This window comes from Chionomys nivalis, chromosome 1, assembly GCF_950005125.1.
Source record: "Chionomys nivalis chromosome 1, mChiNiv1.1, whole genome shotgun sequence".
Taxonomy (NCBI): domain Eukaryota; kingdom Metazoa; phylum Chordata; class Mammalia; order Rodentia; family Cricetidae; genus Chionomys; species Chionomys nivalis.
The window spans coordinates 36824674-36844090 of record NC_080086.1 but is presented as its reverse complement, the minus strand read 5'-3'; the positions used below and the strand labels follow the sequence as shown (position 1 = coordinate 36844090).

At 42.2% G+C, this 19417-nt stretch overlaps 1 protein-coding gene across 2 annotated transcripts in view; it reads left to right on the top strand.

The window, feature by feature from the left end:
• The window catches only part of Fancd2 (FA complementation group D2), an 81498-nt gene extending 62154 nt beyond the window's left edge, over positions 1-19344 (top strand). Inside the window, exons 34-44 of one of the 2 annotated variants that reach the window (XM_057769126.1) lie at positions 878-971; positions 2929-3051; positions 4487-4580; positions 5311-5382; positions 6051-6089; positions 10406-10480; positions 10980-11054; positions 12528-12674; positions 16222-16322; position 17034; positions 18968-19344. In XM_057769126.1, coding sequence (XP_057625109.1) covers positions 878-971; positions 2929-3051; positions 4487-4580; positions 5311-5382; positions 6051-6089; positions 10406-10480; positions 10980-11054; positions 12528-12674; positions 16222-16322; position 17034; positions 18968-19039 — 893 coding nt within the window. In that variant the 3' untranslated portion in view covers positions 19040-19344. Of the gene's footprint in view, positions 1-877; positions 972-2928; positions 3052-4486; positions 4581-5310; positions 5383-6050; positions 6090-10405; positions 10481-10979; positions 11055-12527; positions 12675-16221; positions 16351-17033; positions 17035-18967 lie in introns of both variants that reach the window. The other variant, XM_057769132.1, reaches the window with a different exon arrangement.
• The last annotated feature ends 73 nt before the right edge of the window (positions 19345-19417 follow it).

Sequence of the window (19417 nt, the reverse complement as noted above, 5' to 3'; positions counted from 1 at the left end):
GTTTGGGCACAATAGAAGGCAAGATTAAAATGTGAAAGACATCTTTTTTCCTATATTAAGAGTAGGGTTTGATCTAAATCAGGTGGCCATGTTTTTGTGCTTTAGGACAGGGTCATTAAGTAGAGTATACTTAGTCTTAGACAAATGGTTTTATTTATGGCAGTGGGGTTAATAGAACAGGAACAAATTAGCTTTTTAAACATTGTTTTTTAGGCCAGGGCTGGTGCTATCTGCCTATAATTCCAGTACCCTGAAGGCTGAAGGAAAATTATGAGTTTGAGACTAGCCTACAGTATACAATGAGATTCTCATTTTTTTTTTTTTTTTAAAGCTCAGGAGGAGATCCTCTGCAGCCCCAATAGTTTTCCCTCCTCAGTCTCACCAGTGCTGGGATTATAGATGTGAACAATTAGACTCAACTAACCATTGTGTTTTTAAATGTAGGTTTGAAAAGAGTGAGGTCAGGACTGGAGAGTTGGTTCAGTGGTTAAGAGCACTTGTAGTGAGGCGGTGGTGGCGCATACCTTTAATCCCAGCACTCGGGAGGTGGAAGCAGGAGGATCTCTGTGAGTTTGAGGCCAGCCTGATCTACAGAGCGAGTTTTAGGACAGGCACCAAAGCTACACAGAGAAACCCTGTCTCAAAAAAAAGCACCTGTTCTTGCGAAGGACCTGGGTTCAATTCCCAATTCCCAGCACTCACATGGAGTCTACCACTTCCTCAGGCACCAGGTATACATGTATGTACATGCAGGTGCACATGTAGGCACAGTACTCTTATGAATAAAATAAATCTAAAAAACATTTATTTTTTTAAAAAAAAGGAATGAGGTCAATTTATCAAGAATGGAATGCTTTATGTCTTGTTTTCCAAATAGCCTCCCTGGCCAAACAACTGCTCTGTCATGCATGGCCTCATGGGGAAAGAGAGAAGAACACCAATTTTAATGATCACCTGCATGATTTGCTTTGGTAAGATATTTATTTTCTTCCAGGGAGCCAGATTGCATTTTCCATTTTACTGTTATTGGGATCCGTCATCTGGTTAGGGACTGAGTCATGACCTCTGTTAGGGGAACTTGAGAACAAATGGTTTAGAATGAACATAGTTTATAGTTTGGATCCTAGGATGCTTTTCTTCTGCTGGCTGCTGTTAGCTAATTCCTTACAACAATCCAATTAGAGAGAATAGTCTGCAGTGTGTCCTTCCTTGTTGACAGTGAATCAGATATACTTATTGCCCATCGTGTCTAGTCATATCTGTTACTTCCAGGGTGTCTAGCTGAGGACAGGCTTGAACTTCTGTTCCTTCTGCCTCTACCCCCTGCGTGCTGTAGTTCCAGTGTGCTCCATCCAGCTGGCTCTTTGTGTTTCCATTTTTTAATTTATCATATAGGTGTTTTGCCTGCATGTCTTTGCACCATTTGTATGCACTGGCGTCAGAGGTGAGAGAAGGTCATCTAGAACTGGAGCTTCGGGTGTTTGTAAGCCACCAAGTGCCGAGAATTGGCCCTGAGTCCTATGGAAGAGCAGTAGTGTTCTTAACTGCTGAGCCACCTCTCCATCCCTTAACTGTTTCTAATTGAAACTTAATTTAGCACTGGGGAGGCAAAGGCAGTCAAATCTCTTGAGTTCAAGGCCAACCTGGTCTACGAAGCAAGTTCCAGGATGTCCAGGGCTATTACACAGAAAAAAACTTATCTTGAAAAACAGAAACAAAGTGAATTCACCAGAGTTACATAGGGAGAGAAGGGGAAATTTATTTGAAAACTTAATACATGGTAGCTTCTCATGAAGTTTTTTTGGTTTTTTTTTTTGTTTGTTTGTTTGTTTTGCTTTATAAAAGTTTATTATTGGGACTGCTTTATAAAAGTTTATAATTGTTGAGGTGGCTCAACAATTAAGAGACCTGGGTTAAATTCCCGGCACTCACATGGAATCCACAACTCTCTGCAACTCCAGTTCCAAGGAATATGGTATACACACACACACACACACACACACACACACACAAGGGTGGGGCAAAACACCAATGCACGTAAAATAAACCTTCAAAAGAAAGAAGAAAAAAGTTTATCAGTCATTTTGGTTTGATTTTTTGATTTTTGTTTTTGAGACAGGGTTTCTCTGTAGCTTTGGAGCCTGTCCTGGAACTTACTTGGTAGACCAGACTGGCCTTGAGAACTCACGGAGATCCACCTATCTCTGCCTCCCGAGTGCTGAGATTAAAGGCACGCACCACCACTGCCCAGCTAAAAAGTTTATTATTGTTGGTGATGTGTATTTACTAGCTCTTGCGTTCTAATGTATTTAACAGTGCTATACCTGAGTTCCTGTATCATACCTTGAATTTCCTTTTCTCTTATGTGTGTGTGAGAGAGAGAGACAGGCAGACTGACAGACAGTAACAGAGAGAGACTGAGACTGGAGAGTTGCCCAGCTCACCTTGAATTCATTCTGTAACCAAAGCTGGCCTTGAACTTGGGATCCTCTTGCCTCTAACCGCCCAAGTGACTGAGAGTCCAGACCTATGCCACCAGGCTGGACTCCATTTCTTGAACTTCTACAACTCTGGAAATTGACCACTCACCATCTGATCTGGTTCTAACAATAGGGTAATGCTGATTGCATTTTGTTCTTTCCTTCCTGGATTTCCGTAGAGTACTTGTAGATACTGGATATAGTTGCAGATGGTTACTGTGTTAGTCAGCTTTCCACCACTGACTATATTTCTGAGAAATGAGCGTCAAAAAGGGGAGATTTGTTTGGTTCCTGATCATTTGCCTCCATTGTCTGTGCACCTGGTAAGGAGATGCAGAACCCAGGAAGGGAGCTAGTGTTAAAGCAAGCGTTCTTACATAGTAGCCAGTAAGCAGGGCAGATAGTAATTCTATAATGTGTGTCCCTCCTCTTCTGACACTTTGCAAAGCATCTACCTGGAGCACACAGACAATGTTCTGAAGGCCATAGAGGAGATCGCTGGTGTTGGTGTCCCAGAGCTGGTCAATGCACCGAAAGATGGATCTTCCTCTACATTCCCTACGCTGACCAGGTAAGGGAGTTCCTGCTCCACTGTCCTCCGTGTAATTCTCATCTAGAGGGTAAACTCACCTACTCCTTTGGCAGCAAAAGTCTTACTGTGAAGAGCCCGCTATCCAGGTGTGTTCTTTACTTTTCTCATCACTGATAAAATATCTAACAGAAGCAATCTGAAAGGGGAAGGGCTTATTTTAGGTCACAGTTGGTCCATTGTGGCAGCTGAGTGTGGTGTCAAGATAGGCTCCATCACTTGCCACTTGGTGGCAAGAGTGTGGAGATGCAGCTTGTTCACATGACTAAACAGGAGCTAGAGTAAACAGACCAGAATCAGGGTCAGGTGTTCCCTTCCAAAGCCTACCCACTCCACCAGCCAGGCCTACTTTGCAAAGGCTCTCTACGTCCTTCAAAAGAGCGCTATTGGCCATGTTCAAATCATGAGCCTGTGGGGATATTTCAGGTTTAAACCATTTACAGGGTGAGTAAAAAGGATCTCATGGAGGAATGTAGTGTCACTACTTCCAGTTTTCACAGATAAAGAACTACGGTTTGTGCTTTTATCCTTTAAACTTAAGACTCATGCTAAGGTTGTAGCCCACTGATAGTACATACTTAGCATGTGGGAGGCCTGGGTTCATCTCCCAACACACTAAAATTAATAAAAATGAGACTTAAGACCATTTTCTAATACTTTATCCACCTTGAAAAACAGTTGATTATTGTACCTAATGGTTTTGTGTCTTACAGTACCAATGGTTACTTTGTACTTATAAAGTCATTCCAGTTTATCAGACATCTTCATCTTGTTTCCTGTGAGGTAGAGGTATCATTCATTACCACTGTTTTACCTGAGGAAAATGAAGATTAGAAAGACTTTCTTCCACCTATAGTCAGTGAAGGGAACACAACCACAGCTTACACTTGGCTTCCTTGCTCTTTCACTGCTACTGCAGTAAAAAGAGGTATCAAGGTACCTTGACCTGTGTCAAGGTATCACTTCTCCAAGCTAACTCCATTGTCTCATAGGCCATTCGCTTTGGCTCCTCTCTGTGCTCTCTCCCCACCCCCCCCCCTCTCGTGTCATCTATTCTAGGCTAGCCTCAAACTCCCTGTGTAGTTTAGGATGACCTTAAACCTCCAGCTCTGGTGCTTTCACTTCCTCCTTAGTGTTTTGATTGCAGGCGTGCACCACCATGCCCACCTATGTGTGCTGAATCCCATGTACGGTAGGGTGGGTAAGCACAGCACTCTTATCTAGTGAACTACATCCCAGTCCCTCAGCTCATGTTCTTTCCATTCCCCTCTTTCAGTGGACCTTAGTGAAAAAGAAAACATTCGGAGACAGGGGAAATGACTGTTGCTCTCCTGACTTCTTCCCGCAGGCAGCTTCCTAGAAGCTTTTTGTAAACAGTGCATTGTGTGAGTGAATGTTCATGCCTCTCGCCCTATAGGCACACCTTCATCATTTTCTTCCGTGTGATGATGGCTGAACTCGAGAAGACAGTGAAAGGTCTTCAGGCTGGCACAGCAACAGATTCACAGCAGGTGCTTTAGGCATTGCTCTCAAAAAGAAATGACCGTTGGTTACATGGACATTGTTAATTTTTTTATCTCTTGGGTATAGTTTCTCCTAAGCGGTTTCCTTTCAGTTACCAAGATCTAGAAGTTCTTTCAAACAGCTTCTGGCTTGATTTCTTTTCCTTCTAGTTGGAGGTGAGAATTGAGCTCCCCTTACTTTTTCTATTAGCCACTTCCCACAAGGCTTAAAGAGCACCAAGCCTGGGCTGGAGAGGTGGCTCAGAGGTTAAGAGCACTGGCTGCTCTTCCAAACGTCCTGAGTTCAATTCCCAGCAACCACATGGTGGCTCACAACCACCTGTAATGAGATCTGGTGTCCTCTTCTGGTGTGCAGGCACACATGCAGACAAGAACACTGCATATTAATTAAATAAATCTTAAAATTTAAAAAAAAAAAAAAGAGCACCAAGCCTGTTTGAGATGCTATGGGTCTTGGCAGCCTCCCAGTCAGAGCTGAGTAGACAGGGGCTACCCAAAGACTCAGAAGCCAGAGATGTGATGGCCAGCAGAAGCTTTTACCTACTCGACAGTAACTGATTTGCTGTGAGGTGCTCTGATGTCATCACAGTATGTGTGAGCCTCTGATGAGTGAACTGGTTGCCACATCTCTGAAGAAGGGATAATGAACCAGCTGTGTTAGTGGGAAGGCAGTAGAAGTATTTGGCTGTGACTGGGACCTGTGTTTGTCTGTCTCCAGGTTCATGAAAAGAAGCTTCTGTATTGGAACATGGCTGTTCGAGACTTCAGTATCCTCATCAATTTAATGAAAGTATGGGGACCTGACCTGCCTCCCCAGCCAACTCTGACTCAACAGCTCTGCTTTCCAGAATCACCTCCTTGCTGTTCTCCTCACCCTTCCATGACCCCCTACTCATTCTGGGCAACTCCTTCTTCTAGCCACTATGACTGTCCCCTCCCCCTCCCCCATTTTTGTTTGTTTGTGTTTTAATTTTTTTGTTTTGGGGTGGGTTTTTTTTTTTTTGCCTGTATAATAATAATATTTTACTACCTGGCATTGCCCCATTTTCTCCCCTCTTGCCTTAGGTCCTTTGATCTGACTACACTTCCAACTCTGATTGCCTTTATTGTTGTCAAACAGTTTTCTCTACGACTGGATTATGCACAGGCTGCTCTGTCAGCTCGAAATGTCATTCCCTCTTCTCTCCATCTCAGAAAGTCTGTCTTAAAGTTTCAGATCAAAGTGGCTCTAATGCTATCTTTTCAACATCCTCAGTTGGAATCAATCCCTTGATCCCCTTTGCTCCTTTCTTGCTCTCTTGGATTTAAGTTATGAGAGTTTCTTGCTCTATAATTAATTTTCTGTTACACTGTTGGCATGCCTTCTTCATTTTAGAGCTGTGATGTTCTAAGGGGAAAGGGCTGGAATACTCAAAGGAGCCGACCTCAGTTTTGGTTTCTTGTCTTTCTCCTGTCTAGGTATTCGACAGTTATCCTGTTCTGCACGTGTGTTTAAAGGTACGAGATTTCCTAGGCTTTGTTCAATGTATTCCTGTGGGTCATTTCAGAGGGACCTCAGCTGAAGAGAATTGCTTTATACCTCTTTTACATGCCAGAGTCTGTGCTAATACATTTTTCAAGGAAGACAATGGGCAATATTTTCTACAGCAGTTGGGGGCAATTTTCTTATGAGTTGGAGAGTTTTGGTTAAAATATTAAAACTAGGTTGAAGGCCTACAGAGCAGCTGAATTTAAGAGCAGTGTTCATGGTGGGCCTGGTGACATATACCTTTAATCCTAGAACTTGACAGGCACGAGCAAGTGGATCCCGGTGAGCTTAAGGTCAGTCTGGTCTCCTCAGGGATTTTCAGGTCAGCTAGGGCTACATAGTGAGACCCTACCTCAAACCAGCCGACAAACAAAAAGAGCATGCGTACCCTCACCCTCCCGCCAGTACTTTTAGGTAGTGGAGGAGGAGTTATGGATGGGACCCCCCCCATCTTTTAGTGTATTTTTTATTGATCTTTATTGAGCTCTACATTTTTTTCTTCTTCCCTCCCTGCCTCTCCCCTCCCCCCTTCAACCCTTCCCCAAGGTCGCCATGCTCCCAATTTACTCAGGAGATCTTGTCTTTTTCTACTTTCTACTTCCCATGTAGATTATATCTATGTAAGTCGCTCTTAGTGTCCGTATTGTTGTCTAAGTTCTCTGGGATTGTGGTTTGTAGGTTGGTTTTCTTTGCTTTATGTTTAAAAACCACCTATGAGTGAGTACATGTGATAATTGTCTTTCTGTGTCTAGGTTACCTCACTCAAAATAATGTTTTCTAGCTCCATCCATTTTTCCTGCAAAATTCAAGCTGTCATTATTTTTTTCTGCTGTATAATACTCCATTGTGTAAATGTACCACATTTTCCTTATCCATTCTTCAGTCGAGTGGCATCTAGGTTGTTTCCAGGTCCTAGGTATGAAAACAAAGCTGCTATGAACATAGTTGAGCACATGTCCTTGTGGCACGATTGAGCATCCTTTGGCTATATACCCAAAAGTAGTATTACTGGGTCTTGAGGAAGGTTGTTTCCTAATTTCCTGAGAAATCGCCACACTGACATCCAAAGGGGTTGTACCAGCTTGCATTTCCACCAACAGTGCAGTGTTCCCTTTTCCCCACAACCTGTCCAGCATAAGTTGTCATCACTGTTTTTGATCTTGGTCATTCTTACAGGTGTAAGATGGAATCTCAGAGTTGTTTTGATTTGCATTTCTCTGATGACTAAAGATGTTGAACATTTCCTTAAGTGTCTTTCAGCCATTTTAGATTCCTCTATTGAGAGTTCTATCTTTACGTCTTTACTCCATTTTTTTATTGGATTATATGTTCTTTTGGTGTCCAATTTCTTGAGTTCTTTGTATATTTTGGAGATCAGACCTTTGTCTGATGCGGGATTAGCCCCATTCTGTAGGCTGTTGTTTTGTCTTGTTGACCGTGTCCTTTGCTTTACAGAAGCTTTTCAGTTTCAAGAGGTCCCATTTATTGTTTCTCTCAGTGTCTGTGCTGCTGGGGTTCTATTTAGGAAGTAGTTCCCTGTGCCAATGCATTCAAGTGTACTTCCCACTTTCTCTTCTATAAGGTTCAGTGTGGCTGGCTTTATGTTGAGGTCTTTGATCCATTTGGACTTGAGTTTTGTGCATGGTGATAGATATGGGTCTATTTTCATTCTTCTACATGTTGATATCCAGTTATGCCAGCACCACTTGTTAAATATGCTTTCTTTTTTCCATTTGATATTTTTTGCTTCCTTGTCAAAAATCAGATGTTCAAAGATGTGTGGATTGATATCCAGGTCTTCTATTCGATTCCATTGGTTCTCTTGTCTGTTCTTATGCCAATACCAGGCTGTTTTCAGTACTGTAGCTCTGTAGGAGAGTTTGAAGTCAGGAATTGTGATGCCTCCAGAAGTTCTTTTATTGTTTTGGCTATCCTGGGTTTTTTGCTTTTCCAAATGAAGTTGAGTACCGTTCTTTGAGGTCTTTGAAGAATTTTGCTGGGATTTTGATGGGCATTACATTGAATCTGTTGACTTTTCTTTTAAAAGTTATTTTTATTATTTTTAACTATGTACATGTTTGTATCTATGTGTGTATGGACATGTGAGTGCAGGTATCCACAGAGGTCAGAGATACTGGGTACCCTAGAGCTGGAATTAGAGGTGATTATGACCTGATGATTCTCTGTATTTCCTTTTTGTCTGTTATGTCCCCCTTTTCATTTCTGATATTGTTAATTTGGATATTCTCTTTCTGCCTTTTGGTTAGTTTGGATAAAGGTTTGTCTATTTTGTTGATTTTCTCGAAGAACCAGCTCTTTGTTTCATTGATTCTTTGTGTTGTTTTGTTTCTATTTTGTTGATTTCAGCTCTCAATTTGTTTCCTGCCATCTAGTTCTCTTAGGTGAGTTTGCTTCTTTTTGTTCTAACGTTTTCAAGTGTTCTGTTAATTCACTAGTGTGGGATTTTTCCAGCTTCTTTATGTCGGCATTTAGTGCTGTGAACTTTCCTCTTAACACTGCTTTCATTGTGTCCTGTAAATTTGGGTATGTTGTGTGGTCATTTTCATTGAATTTTAGGAAGTCTTTAATTTCTCCCTATATTTCTTTTTTGACCCATTGATGATTCAGGTGAGCATTGTTTAATTTCCATGTGTTTGTGGGTTTTCTGGAATTAGTATTGCTGTTGACTTCTAATTTTAAAGCATGGTGATCTGATAAGGTACATTGGGTATTTGTTGAGGTTTGTTTTGTTACTGAGTATGTGGTCAATTTTTGAGAAGGTTCCATGAGGTGCTGAGAAGGTATTTTTTTTTCTGTTTGGATGGAATATTCTATAGATGTCTGTTAAGTCCATTTGAGTCATAGCATCTGTTAGTTCTCTTATTTCTCTGTTCATTTTTTGTCTGACTGACCTGTCCAGTGGTGAGAGGGGAGTGTTGAAGTCTCCCACTATTAGTGTGTGGGGTTTGATGTATGATTTATGCTTTGGAAGTGTTTCTTTCACATATGAGGGTGCCCTTGTATTTGGGGCATACATGTTCAGTATTGAAATTTCCTCTTGTTGGATTTTTCCTGTGACTGATATGAAATGTCCTTCTTTGTCTCTTTTGACTGATTTTAGCTTGAAGTCTATTTTGTTAGATATTATGATAGCTACACCCGCTTGTTTCTTAGATTCATTTGATTGGTATATTTTTTACCAACCCTTTACTCTAAGACAATGTCTGTCTTTGAGGTTGAGATGCGTTTCTTGTATGCAGAAGAGGGAGGGATTCTGTTTTCGTATCTAATCTGTGTTAGCCTGTGCATTTTTATGGGTGAGTTGAGTCCACTTACATTAAGTGATATTAATGACCAGTGATTGCTATTTCCTGTTAATTTAGTTTTCATTGTTGGTGATGTTAGTTTGTGCATGTTTTTTTTTTCTTCTTCTTTGGGAGGTTCCCCCTTTTAAAGTCTTGTAAGGCCCAAGGCTTTGGGTGTTGCTCAGTTGTAGAGAACCTGCTTGGTGTGTGCAAAGCCCCAAGTTCAGTTCTTTGCTCCACGAGACACATAAAGAGCGTGTGATGTGGTTTGAATGTGGGGTTGGTATTCTGACTGTTGTATCACCTTTCCCTTCTCCTGTGGGATTTCCATGCCTGCCCTAGATTTGATGGTAAGCTCAAAAGGAATATGATGGGAGAACACTTCTTCCCTACTCTTGGTGTCTTCTTCCAAGTGTGCGGTACCCCATTCTTGGTATCTTGTGGCTTTCCCTCTTCTTCAGTATGCCGTGGTCCAGTGCAGGAGATGAGTGTACTGGAGGAATAATGTGATTGGAAACAGGCCATGTGTTCCGTTGGTCCTCTCAGTTTCTCCTTTTGAATGAATTATCCTCAAGGGGATGGAGATCAGCTGCTGCTCATGTTCTCAGAGCAGAACAAGGGCTCTGGTCATTGTCTGTGTCTGAGTACAAGAGTCCACTTAATTCGTATCCTGCCTGCAGGCCAGAAGAGGGCACCAGAGCTCATTATAGGTGGTTGTAAACCACCATGTGGTTGCTGGGAATTGAACTCAGGACCTCTGGAAGAGCAGTCAGTGCTCTTAACCGCTGAGCCATCTCTCCAGCCCCTGGAACTTTTTTATATAGCAGGCCTATTTGCTTTTCAACTTCAGTTACATCCTCCAAATTAACTTTTTGGACCACTCCCAATTTATTTTTTAATGTATACAAGTTAGTGTATACTTGTAATGTATACAAGTAAAAGTCCTCAGCCAGAGTTCAGCGCTGTGTTTCTCTCTTCAGTATGGACGTCACTTTGTGGAAGCATTTCTGAAGCAGTGTATGCCACTCCTCGACTTCAGCTTTCGGAAACATCGGGTAAGAACTGAGAGCAGAGCCAGTTGCCAGGGTTCTCTTGCTATTTCTCAGTGGGGGCTGGGGCTTCAGCAATCTGTTGCCTACATTCTGAGCAGCAATTTTAAATGACACCATCCCAGCTATAGCCAGAAGTGCCCAGATAAGCTGAGGCAGTCAAATCACTCTGTTCAGACCCATCTCTACACTTCTCTCCAATCTTTGGGCTTATTCCCTTTAACGTGTACTTCATTCTGTTGCTCTACACCTGGCTCTTCTGTTCAGTGTCTCCGCAAATACTTTAGAAGCCACTTGAGCTGTAAAATAGGCTTGGTAGACTTTTAAAGCCAATTGGCACTAAGTATTCAGCATTCCCAACTGAGGGCCAGACTCAGATAATTATTAGCAGAGGCTGGGACCTACAGAGTTTATCCTCCTTGGAGCCCCTGCTGCAAGAACATATTGCATCTGAAATAACATTAGAATGTTAAACCAGAACATTTATAAATTTTGTTGTTGTTAGGAAGATGTTCTGAGCTTGCTGGAAACCCTTCAGCTGAACACAAGGCTCCTTCATCACCTTTGTGGACATTCCAAGGTAAGAGATGTCTCATTAATGAAGCATATCCAGCTATGGCCTGAAAGTCAGTCTTTCTGCTGAGATGGTATCATGGGCCATCAGACCTAGCTTTCAACCCTGTGTCCAAGCACAGTTTATTTAGAGTCAGCAAATCCTTTGTTACTGGATGAGTCTGGCAGTTACCTAAAGAAAAAAATTTTGTATTTAGGCCCAAATTGTATAGCTGTGTCCTCTAGAAACAGCTTGCTCCCAAGGACTCAAGTGCAGTGCTGAGATATATAATCCTAGTACTCACTTAGAGGCTGACTGGCCCAGGATACATGGAAGACACTGTCTCAGAACAAATCAACAAACCAATGTCCACTTCATGGGGTAAGAGAATATAGAACACTCCTAGATGAGTACCCTTTTACAAAGTGTCCTCAAGTTAGGGCTTCTGTTGCTGTGATGAAACACCATGACCAAAAGCAACTTGGGAGGAAAGAGTTTATTTAGTATGCATATCCTTTGAAACCAAGGCAGGAACTCAAACTGGGCAGGAACCTGGAGTCAGGAACTGATAGAGAAGCCATGCTTACTGACTTACTCCTTGTAGCTTGCTCAGCCTGCTTTCTTATAGAACTCAAGACTACCAACTCAGGGATAGCTAAACCCTCCCGCATCAGTTACTAATTAATAAAATGCCCTATATACTTCCTGCAGTGCAGTCTTGCAGAAGCATTTTCTCGATTGAGGTTCCCTCCTTGCAGGTGACCCTAGCTTGTGTCAAGTTGACATAAAACTAGCCAGCACACAAAGAAATGTGGTGGGAGAACTGTTTGGTGGGAACTGCTGGAGCCTGGAAGTATTCCCAACCAGCCATCTTAGAACTTTTGAGCTACATGACTTGGTTGTCTCCTGTGAGAATATCTGAGTGTTACAGATCTTCTCTAAGTCAGGTGTCATGGCACATGTTTTTAATTCCAGCACTTGAAAGGCAGAAGCAGGTGGGTCTCTGTGACTTCAAGGCCAGCCTGATCTACATAGCTTCCAAGACAGCCAGGGCTACATAGTGAGTCTCTGGAGGGTGAGGGGATCCAACAGCAGCAACAACAAAATAACCCTCCAATTGATGCTGCTGAACCCTTGTCACGTTTGAAAGAACATAGAAACAGTGGTGGCTTCTGTGGTACCTGGCAAACCAAACGATTCTTTGAGCCATTTCTTAAAGTTGACAGGAGCTAAATATCATTATATACACCTTGAAGTAATTTGCTGATGATTAGTCAACAGAGCTCATACCAGGCACCTAGAGGTGCTGGTGGTGTGTCTTTTAGTTCTGAGTTTTTAGCTGACATTCTTTTTGGACTACTTATCAAACTAGTACTTTTTGATGGACCATGTCTCTGGGCCATATTGGCCAGGCATATCCTCTTATTCTTCACGTTCAGACATTTTTGTAAAAGAAATATGAAACATGATGATAGAGCTGGATGATTTCTTTCTCTTCAGATTCACCAGGACACAAGACTCACCAAACATGTGCCTTTACTCAAAAAGTCCCTGGAGCTGTTAGTTTGCAGAGTCAAAGCCATGCTTGTCCTCAACAATTGTAGAGAGGCTTTCTGGTTGGGTACTCTCAAAAACCGAGACTTACAGGTAAGCCTGAAGTTATTAGTTATGGACTCCTACACCCATTCTTCGAGAGCACCAGAAGAAATACTAAAAAGGTCACCCAAACTCTGTTCTCCTAATAAAACTGCTTTTAGTCGGACTTGGTGGCACAGGCTTCTAACCCAACTACCTTGAAGTCTGAGGCAGAAGGAATACAAATTTAAGTTTGCCCATCTACAAAGTGAGTTCAAGACCAGTCTGGGCAATTTAGCAAAACTGTCAACAAAATTAAAAGTAAATAGAGGATGGGGGCTGGAGAGATGGCTCAGAGGATAAGAGCATTGCCTGCTCTTCCAAAGGTTCCGAGTTCAATTCCCAGCAACCACATGGTGGCTCACTACCATCTGTAATGAGGTCTGATGCCCTCTTCTGGCCTTCAGGCATACACACAGACAGAATATTGTATACATAATAAATAAATATTTTAAAAAAAAAAGTAAATAGAGGAGCCAGGCAATGGTGGTGCACGCCTTTAATGTGTGTAACTCCAGTTTAGGGATCCAACCCCCTTTACATGCCTCCATGGGCCTGCATTTGAAGAGGTCTAATTTAACATTAGTGCAGCCATGACAGGCTGCAGACTAAGAATACTGGGACTAGGCCTCACCCTGACAATAACCAGGAAAAGCCACAGACTGTACCCTGTGAGGGACCAGTCATAATTGAGACAAACAAGTACTACATGCTCCAGAACATTAAGGATAGCATACCTAACTTAGATGTAGGTTGCCAATTTCCTTGCAACAACACAGGTACCAATCCTATTTGACAAGACTTCTGCTACCTCACTTCTGCCCAAACTGTTCAACCCCCATCTGAATCCAAAACTCCCCTACCCCCATCCTTTATTCCTTAAAAACCCTGCCATAGATGAGCTCAATGCTTTCTCTGATCAAACTGCTGTATTGGAGTGATGGATGGAGAGCCATGCTCAAGTTCACAATAAAGGTTCTTTGCTTTTGCATACGAATTCGGACTCCCGGGGGACTCATGACACAGGCATAACACATGTATGTGGTACACAGACACATGCAGGTAGAACACTAATAGACATGAAAGGTTAAAAAATTTCACAGCTGGGCGGTGGTGGCGCACGCCTTTAATCCCAGCACTCGGGAGGCAGAGGCAGGCGAATCTCTGTGAGTTCGAGGACAGCCTGGTCTACAAAGGGAGTTCCAGGACAGGCTCCAAAGCTACAGAGAAACCCTGTCTCGAAAAAACAAAACAAACAAAAAAAAATTTCACAATACTATTTAGCAGGACAGTGGAGATGCATGCTATTAATCCCAGTACTCAGGAGGCAGAGGCAAGCAGATCTCTGTGAGTTTGGAGCCAGTTTGGTCTACAGAGCAAGTTCTAGGACAATCAGAGCTACATTGTGAGGCCCTCTCTCAAAAAACAAACAAAGAAAAGAAAAAAAAAAAAGAAGCCGGGCGGTGGTGGCGCACGCCTTTAATCCCAGCACTTGGGAGGCAGAGGCAGGCGGATCTTTGTGAGTTCGAGGCCAGCCTGGTCTACAAGAGCTAGTTCCAGGACAGGCTCCAAAACCACAGAGAACCCTGTCTCGAAAAACCAAAAAAAAAAAAAAGAAAAGAAAAAAAAGAAAAAACAGGGAGCCAGTTTTGTACAGCGCTTTCTCTGTGCGAGAGAGATGCTTGTAAGCCCCACTGAGAGCAGATTTTTAACATTCTCACATATGGACAAACTTTAATTTTTCCTAAAGCAGTCTTATTACTAAAAATTCTCTCCAGTTTTAACAAATGGGCATGTCTAAGGGTCTTTGTTTGATTACCTGGAACCCGTTTGCATGTTACGCTGTTTCATAATGTCAGAATTACTCACTTTCAGGGTCCATTTCTTCCTTGTTCATACTTAGACTACCTGAAGGTTGTTTTTAACATTTTAAAATATTCTGTATGTGTACCTCTGTGAGTTTATGTGCACCACATGTGTGCAGGATCTAGAGGAGGCCAGTAGAAAGTGTTGTTTTTCCTAGAACTGGAGTTACATAGGCACTTGTGAGCCGCCATGTAGGCACCGAGAACTAAGCATAGGGTCCCATGTAAGAGCAATAAACACTCAACTGCCAAACCATCTCTCCAGCCCCAGTAGCTGAATTTTATAATGCTATATATGAGAAGAATAGAATAGTGTTTTTCTCTCTTACAAATCAAACTTAGGAAGTCAACTCTGTTTTCTTGGAGAAAACTGAAGCTCAGGATGGTAATTTTCGCAGACTTTTTAGCAGTTAGTGAACTAGGGTTTGAGTCCGGACGGTTCCTCAGACTCTGCTTGGTGTTTGTGGTCATGTGTGCTGCTTATAAATTTTGAGGTACGAGCCAGGCAGTGGTGGCACATGCCTTTAATCCCAGCATTCAGGAAGCAAAGGCAGATGGATCTCTGTGAGTTCGAGGCCAGCCTGGTCTACAAGAGCTAGTTCCAGGACAGGCTCCAAAGCTGCAGAGAAACCCTTTCTCAAAAACCCAAAGATAGATAGATAGATAGATAGATAGATAGATAGATAGATAGATAGATAGATAGATAGATAGAGATAAAAAATAACCTTGAGATACTGAGAAAGAGTTTTTGTCAACAGGGTCTCATTGTGTAGCCCACACTAGCCACAAACTTTCTCTTCTAAGTTCTGATTACAATTCCAGCTTTTGGAACAATTTTAGATCCATATTTGGCATTAACTGAAAAGAGTCAGCAATACAAAATCTAGAATATAAAATATGGACCTTGTATAGAACTATGTATCAGTTCCATGAACATCTCAGAAACCTGGAATTGAATAGTGTTTCCCTAAATGATAGGTCAGAGGTTATGTTATTGTTCTTATAATATTCTTACAGCTTTTTCTTTTTTTTTTTCAATTTATTGTATATACAGTGTTCTGCCTACATGTATGCCTGCATGCCAGAAGAGGGCACCAGCTCTCACTATAGCTGGCTGTGAGCCACCATGTGGGTGCTGGGACTTAAACTCAAGACCTCTGGAAGAGCCGGGCGGTGGTGGCGCACGCCTTTAATCCCAGCACTCGGGAGGCAGAGGCAGGCGGATCTCTGTGAGTTCGAGACCAGCCTGGTCTATAGAGCTAGTTCCAGGACAGGCTCCAAAGCCACAGAGAAACCCTGTCTCGAAAAAACAAAAACAAAAACAAACAAAAAAACAAACAAAAAAAAGACCTCTGGAAGAGCAGCCAGTGTTCTTAACTTCTGAATCATCTTTTCAACCCAGTTGATATGTTTTTTTTTTTTGTTTGTTTTTTGAGACAGGTTTCTCTGTGGCTTTGGAGCCTGTCCTGGAACTAGCTCTGTAGACCAGGCTGGTCTCAAACTCACAGAGATCCACCTGCCTCTGCCTCCCGAGTGCTGGGATTAAAGGTGTGTGCCACCATCGCCCGGCTTCCAGTTGATATGTTTTGAATGGCTAGAATATTCCTTCTGTAATACCTAGAAACTCAGCCTTCCTCAAAACCATAAATGTGCTGATTATGATCCCCCATTTCTTCTGCTTCTTCTTCATTTAGGGTGAAGAAATTATTTCCCAGTGTCCCTCTTCCCCAGAGAGCACTTCAGAGGACAGTGAGGACAGCATGACATCCCACGTCCCTAAGAACAGAGCAACAGAGTTATCTGCACAGGCTGGTCTGGTATTGGTAGAACATTTTATTAAATATTCTTTGTTAGCCCAAAGTACAGGATTTTCTCTGTATATATCTATTGTTAAATACTTCTGTGCCCATCTCCATTTCCTACAAAAAGCTTATATGAATGCTTTGGAATCCATATAATACAATTACATTGTCTGAGGCTCACTCAAGTATCTCTCGAGGTGTGTTGAATATTTGTCTACAGCTTACGGGGAATTATAGCTCAGTGGTAGAGCATGTATTTAGCATGTACACATTTGTGCATTCAATTGTCTGTACCAAAAACAAAGTGGAGATTTTTTTTTCTTCCATTATATAGTGTCCTGTTTTCCATGATCTTGTGTGTAAAAGTGTTCTAGAAGGGAGAAAAGACCAACATGTTCTGTGTTAAAATGAATTAAACCATTTCAGCTTTGTTTGGCAGTCCTGGACCTGGAACTTAATATGTAAATCGGGCTAGCTTTGAATTCACAAAGATATTCCTGCCTGTGCCTCCCAAGTGCTGAGGTTAAAAGCATGCACCACCATGCCCAGCCATTTCAGCTTTTTTTAAACGTGTATATTTATTGTGCATGTTTTTCTTTGCATCGTGTGTGTGTGTGTGTGTGTGTGTGTGTGTGCGTGCGTGCGCGCGTGCGTGCGTGCGCCTATAGGTGCCAGAAGGGGGCGTCCTCAGGGACTGACGTTAGAGTTGTGAGCCACCATGTAAGTGCTGGGAGTTGAACCTGGCCCTCTGGAAGAGCAGTCAGTGCCCTTAACACTGATCCATCTCTCTAGCCTCTCCTCCTTGTTTTAACATACAAAATTGCAACATGAAAGCAGAAGCCTAGAGTCAAGCTGTGACTAGAAAGGAATAAAATAATCCATGCCTTCATTTTCTTTTTTTTTTTTTTTTTTTTTAAAGATTTTATTTTATTTATTATGTATACAACATTCTGCCTCCATGGATGCCTGCAGGCCAGAGGGCGCCAGATCTCATTACAGATGGTTGTGAGCCACCATGTGGTTGCTGGGAATTGAACTCAGGTCCTCTGGAAGAACAGTCACTGCTCTTAACCGCTGAGCCATCTCTCCAGCCCCATGCCTTCATTTTCTATGGACAGATGCTTTTGTGAATTTAATATAAGCTAAATGAAAATGTGCGTTTTACTCAGTTCATTTGTGTTCTGGTACCAGGCAATTTAGCTAGAAGCTGTGCACAGAAAGACTGTCCATGAGGACGTCTGTAGGCTCTATTTTAGTTCTATAATTGACCTCTTCTGACTTACTCTTAGAAAGAATTCGAGGTAGTCATTATATTATGCTTCCAGTACATAAATGTGTCCTAGTAAAGGAACAAACCAGTTTCATGCTGGACTCCTGCTGAATATGCCAGTGCTTGTCGTAACCATTGTTCATACACACAATACACATACATATTTGCTTGTTTGTTTATTCCTTTTATTTGTATATGCAGAGTCTTGCTATGTAGCCCAGGCTGTCTCTGAACTCATAGTCTTCCTGCCTTGGACTCCTGAATCTTGGGACTACAGAGCTGTACCATACCTAGTAAGGCCTTGTTCTATATTGAATTGATAATGTGACTTTGTTTCTGTGTTTTATGCCTGAAGAACAGTTGGAACACTTTGGCTTATTTAAAGATCATGCTGATTTTGTTCAGCTGTAAATAATTCAATATCAAAGTGACCTCTCTGGCTAGGCAGTGGTGGCACGTGCCTTTAATACCAGCACTCGGGATGCAGAGGCAAGTGGATCTCAGCGAGTTTGAGGCCAGTCTGTTCTACAAAGCAAGTTCTGAACCAGATAGGGCTATACAATGAGACCCTGTCTCAACAAAACAAAAACCTTTCTCTATGGTCTTACAGTTTGTGACAAGAATTATAGAGGAGCCAAGCATATGCCCTTACTTAGTCCCAGCACTTGGGAGGCAGAAGGAGGTGGATCTCCTGAGTTTGAGGATAGCGAAGGGCTGTATAATGAGACAACCCCCCATCTCAGAAGACAAAGAACAAAGGAGCTGAACAAGATTGAATGTGCCTATAATCCCAGCACTTGGGAGGTGGAGGAAGGTCACAAACTCAAGGTCCTTCTTAACAACATAATGATTTGAGATGAGCTTGTCTCAAAACAAAAAGCAAACAAGAGGGGACTTCTGCTTTATCTTACAGGGGTTTAAAATTCTCATTGCTTTTACAAGCAGAAATGGCTAGGTGATGGTGGCACATGCCTTTAATCCTGGCACTCAGAAGGTAGAGATAAGCAGATCTCTATGAGTTTGAGGCCAGCCTGGTCTACATAGTGAGTTCCAGGACAGTCAGGGCTGTTACACAGAGAAACCCTGTCTCAAAAAAGCAAAAATCTGCCGGGCAGTGGTGGCGCATACCTTTAATCCCAGCACTCGGGAGGCAGAGGCAGGCGGATCTCTGTGAGTTCGAGACCAGCCTGGTCTACAAGAGCTAGTTCCAGGACAGGCTCCAAAACCACAGAGAAACCCTGTCTCGAACAACAACAACAAAAAAAAGATTTAAAAAAAGATTTAAAAAAGCAAAAATCTGTAGTGTACATCTGTGGCAGCTGTGTCGCAAGAATTGGCCTCAGGAACTTTTTCTCCTTTATCCCTTAGGATGGGGAGGATGAAGCAAGTGATGGACAAAAGGATGAAGATAACGATGAAAGTGATGACAGCTCTGATTAGACCCCGGGACACAGCTGTGCCTTTGTCTCTGGCAGCCTCTTACCCCTTTCTCTTTGTGATTTGAAGTCTGATCTCTGCCTTTCAAACCAGAGCTTCCTGTTTTTCCTTCAAGAAGGGGTTTTTATTTAATTAACCAATGGATTTCACAGGTTATTGAACATCCAAGTTCCTGGCTCAGGATTTCATTGTAGCATCTATCAGTGGTTTGGATAAGCATGACCATGCTGATTCTGCAGAGTAAATGCTCTGACTGGCCTTTGGGAACTAGTTTTGAAACTGATTTATTAAAAAATCAGGCTTATGATAACTTTGTAAATAAACTATTTTGTGAGTTTTGCTTCAGATACCTTATTTCTCACTTTAGATATGTCGTATTAT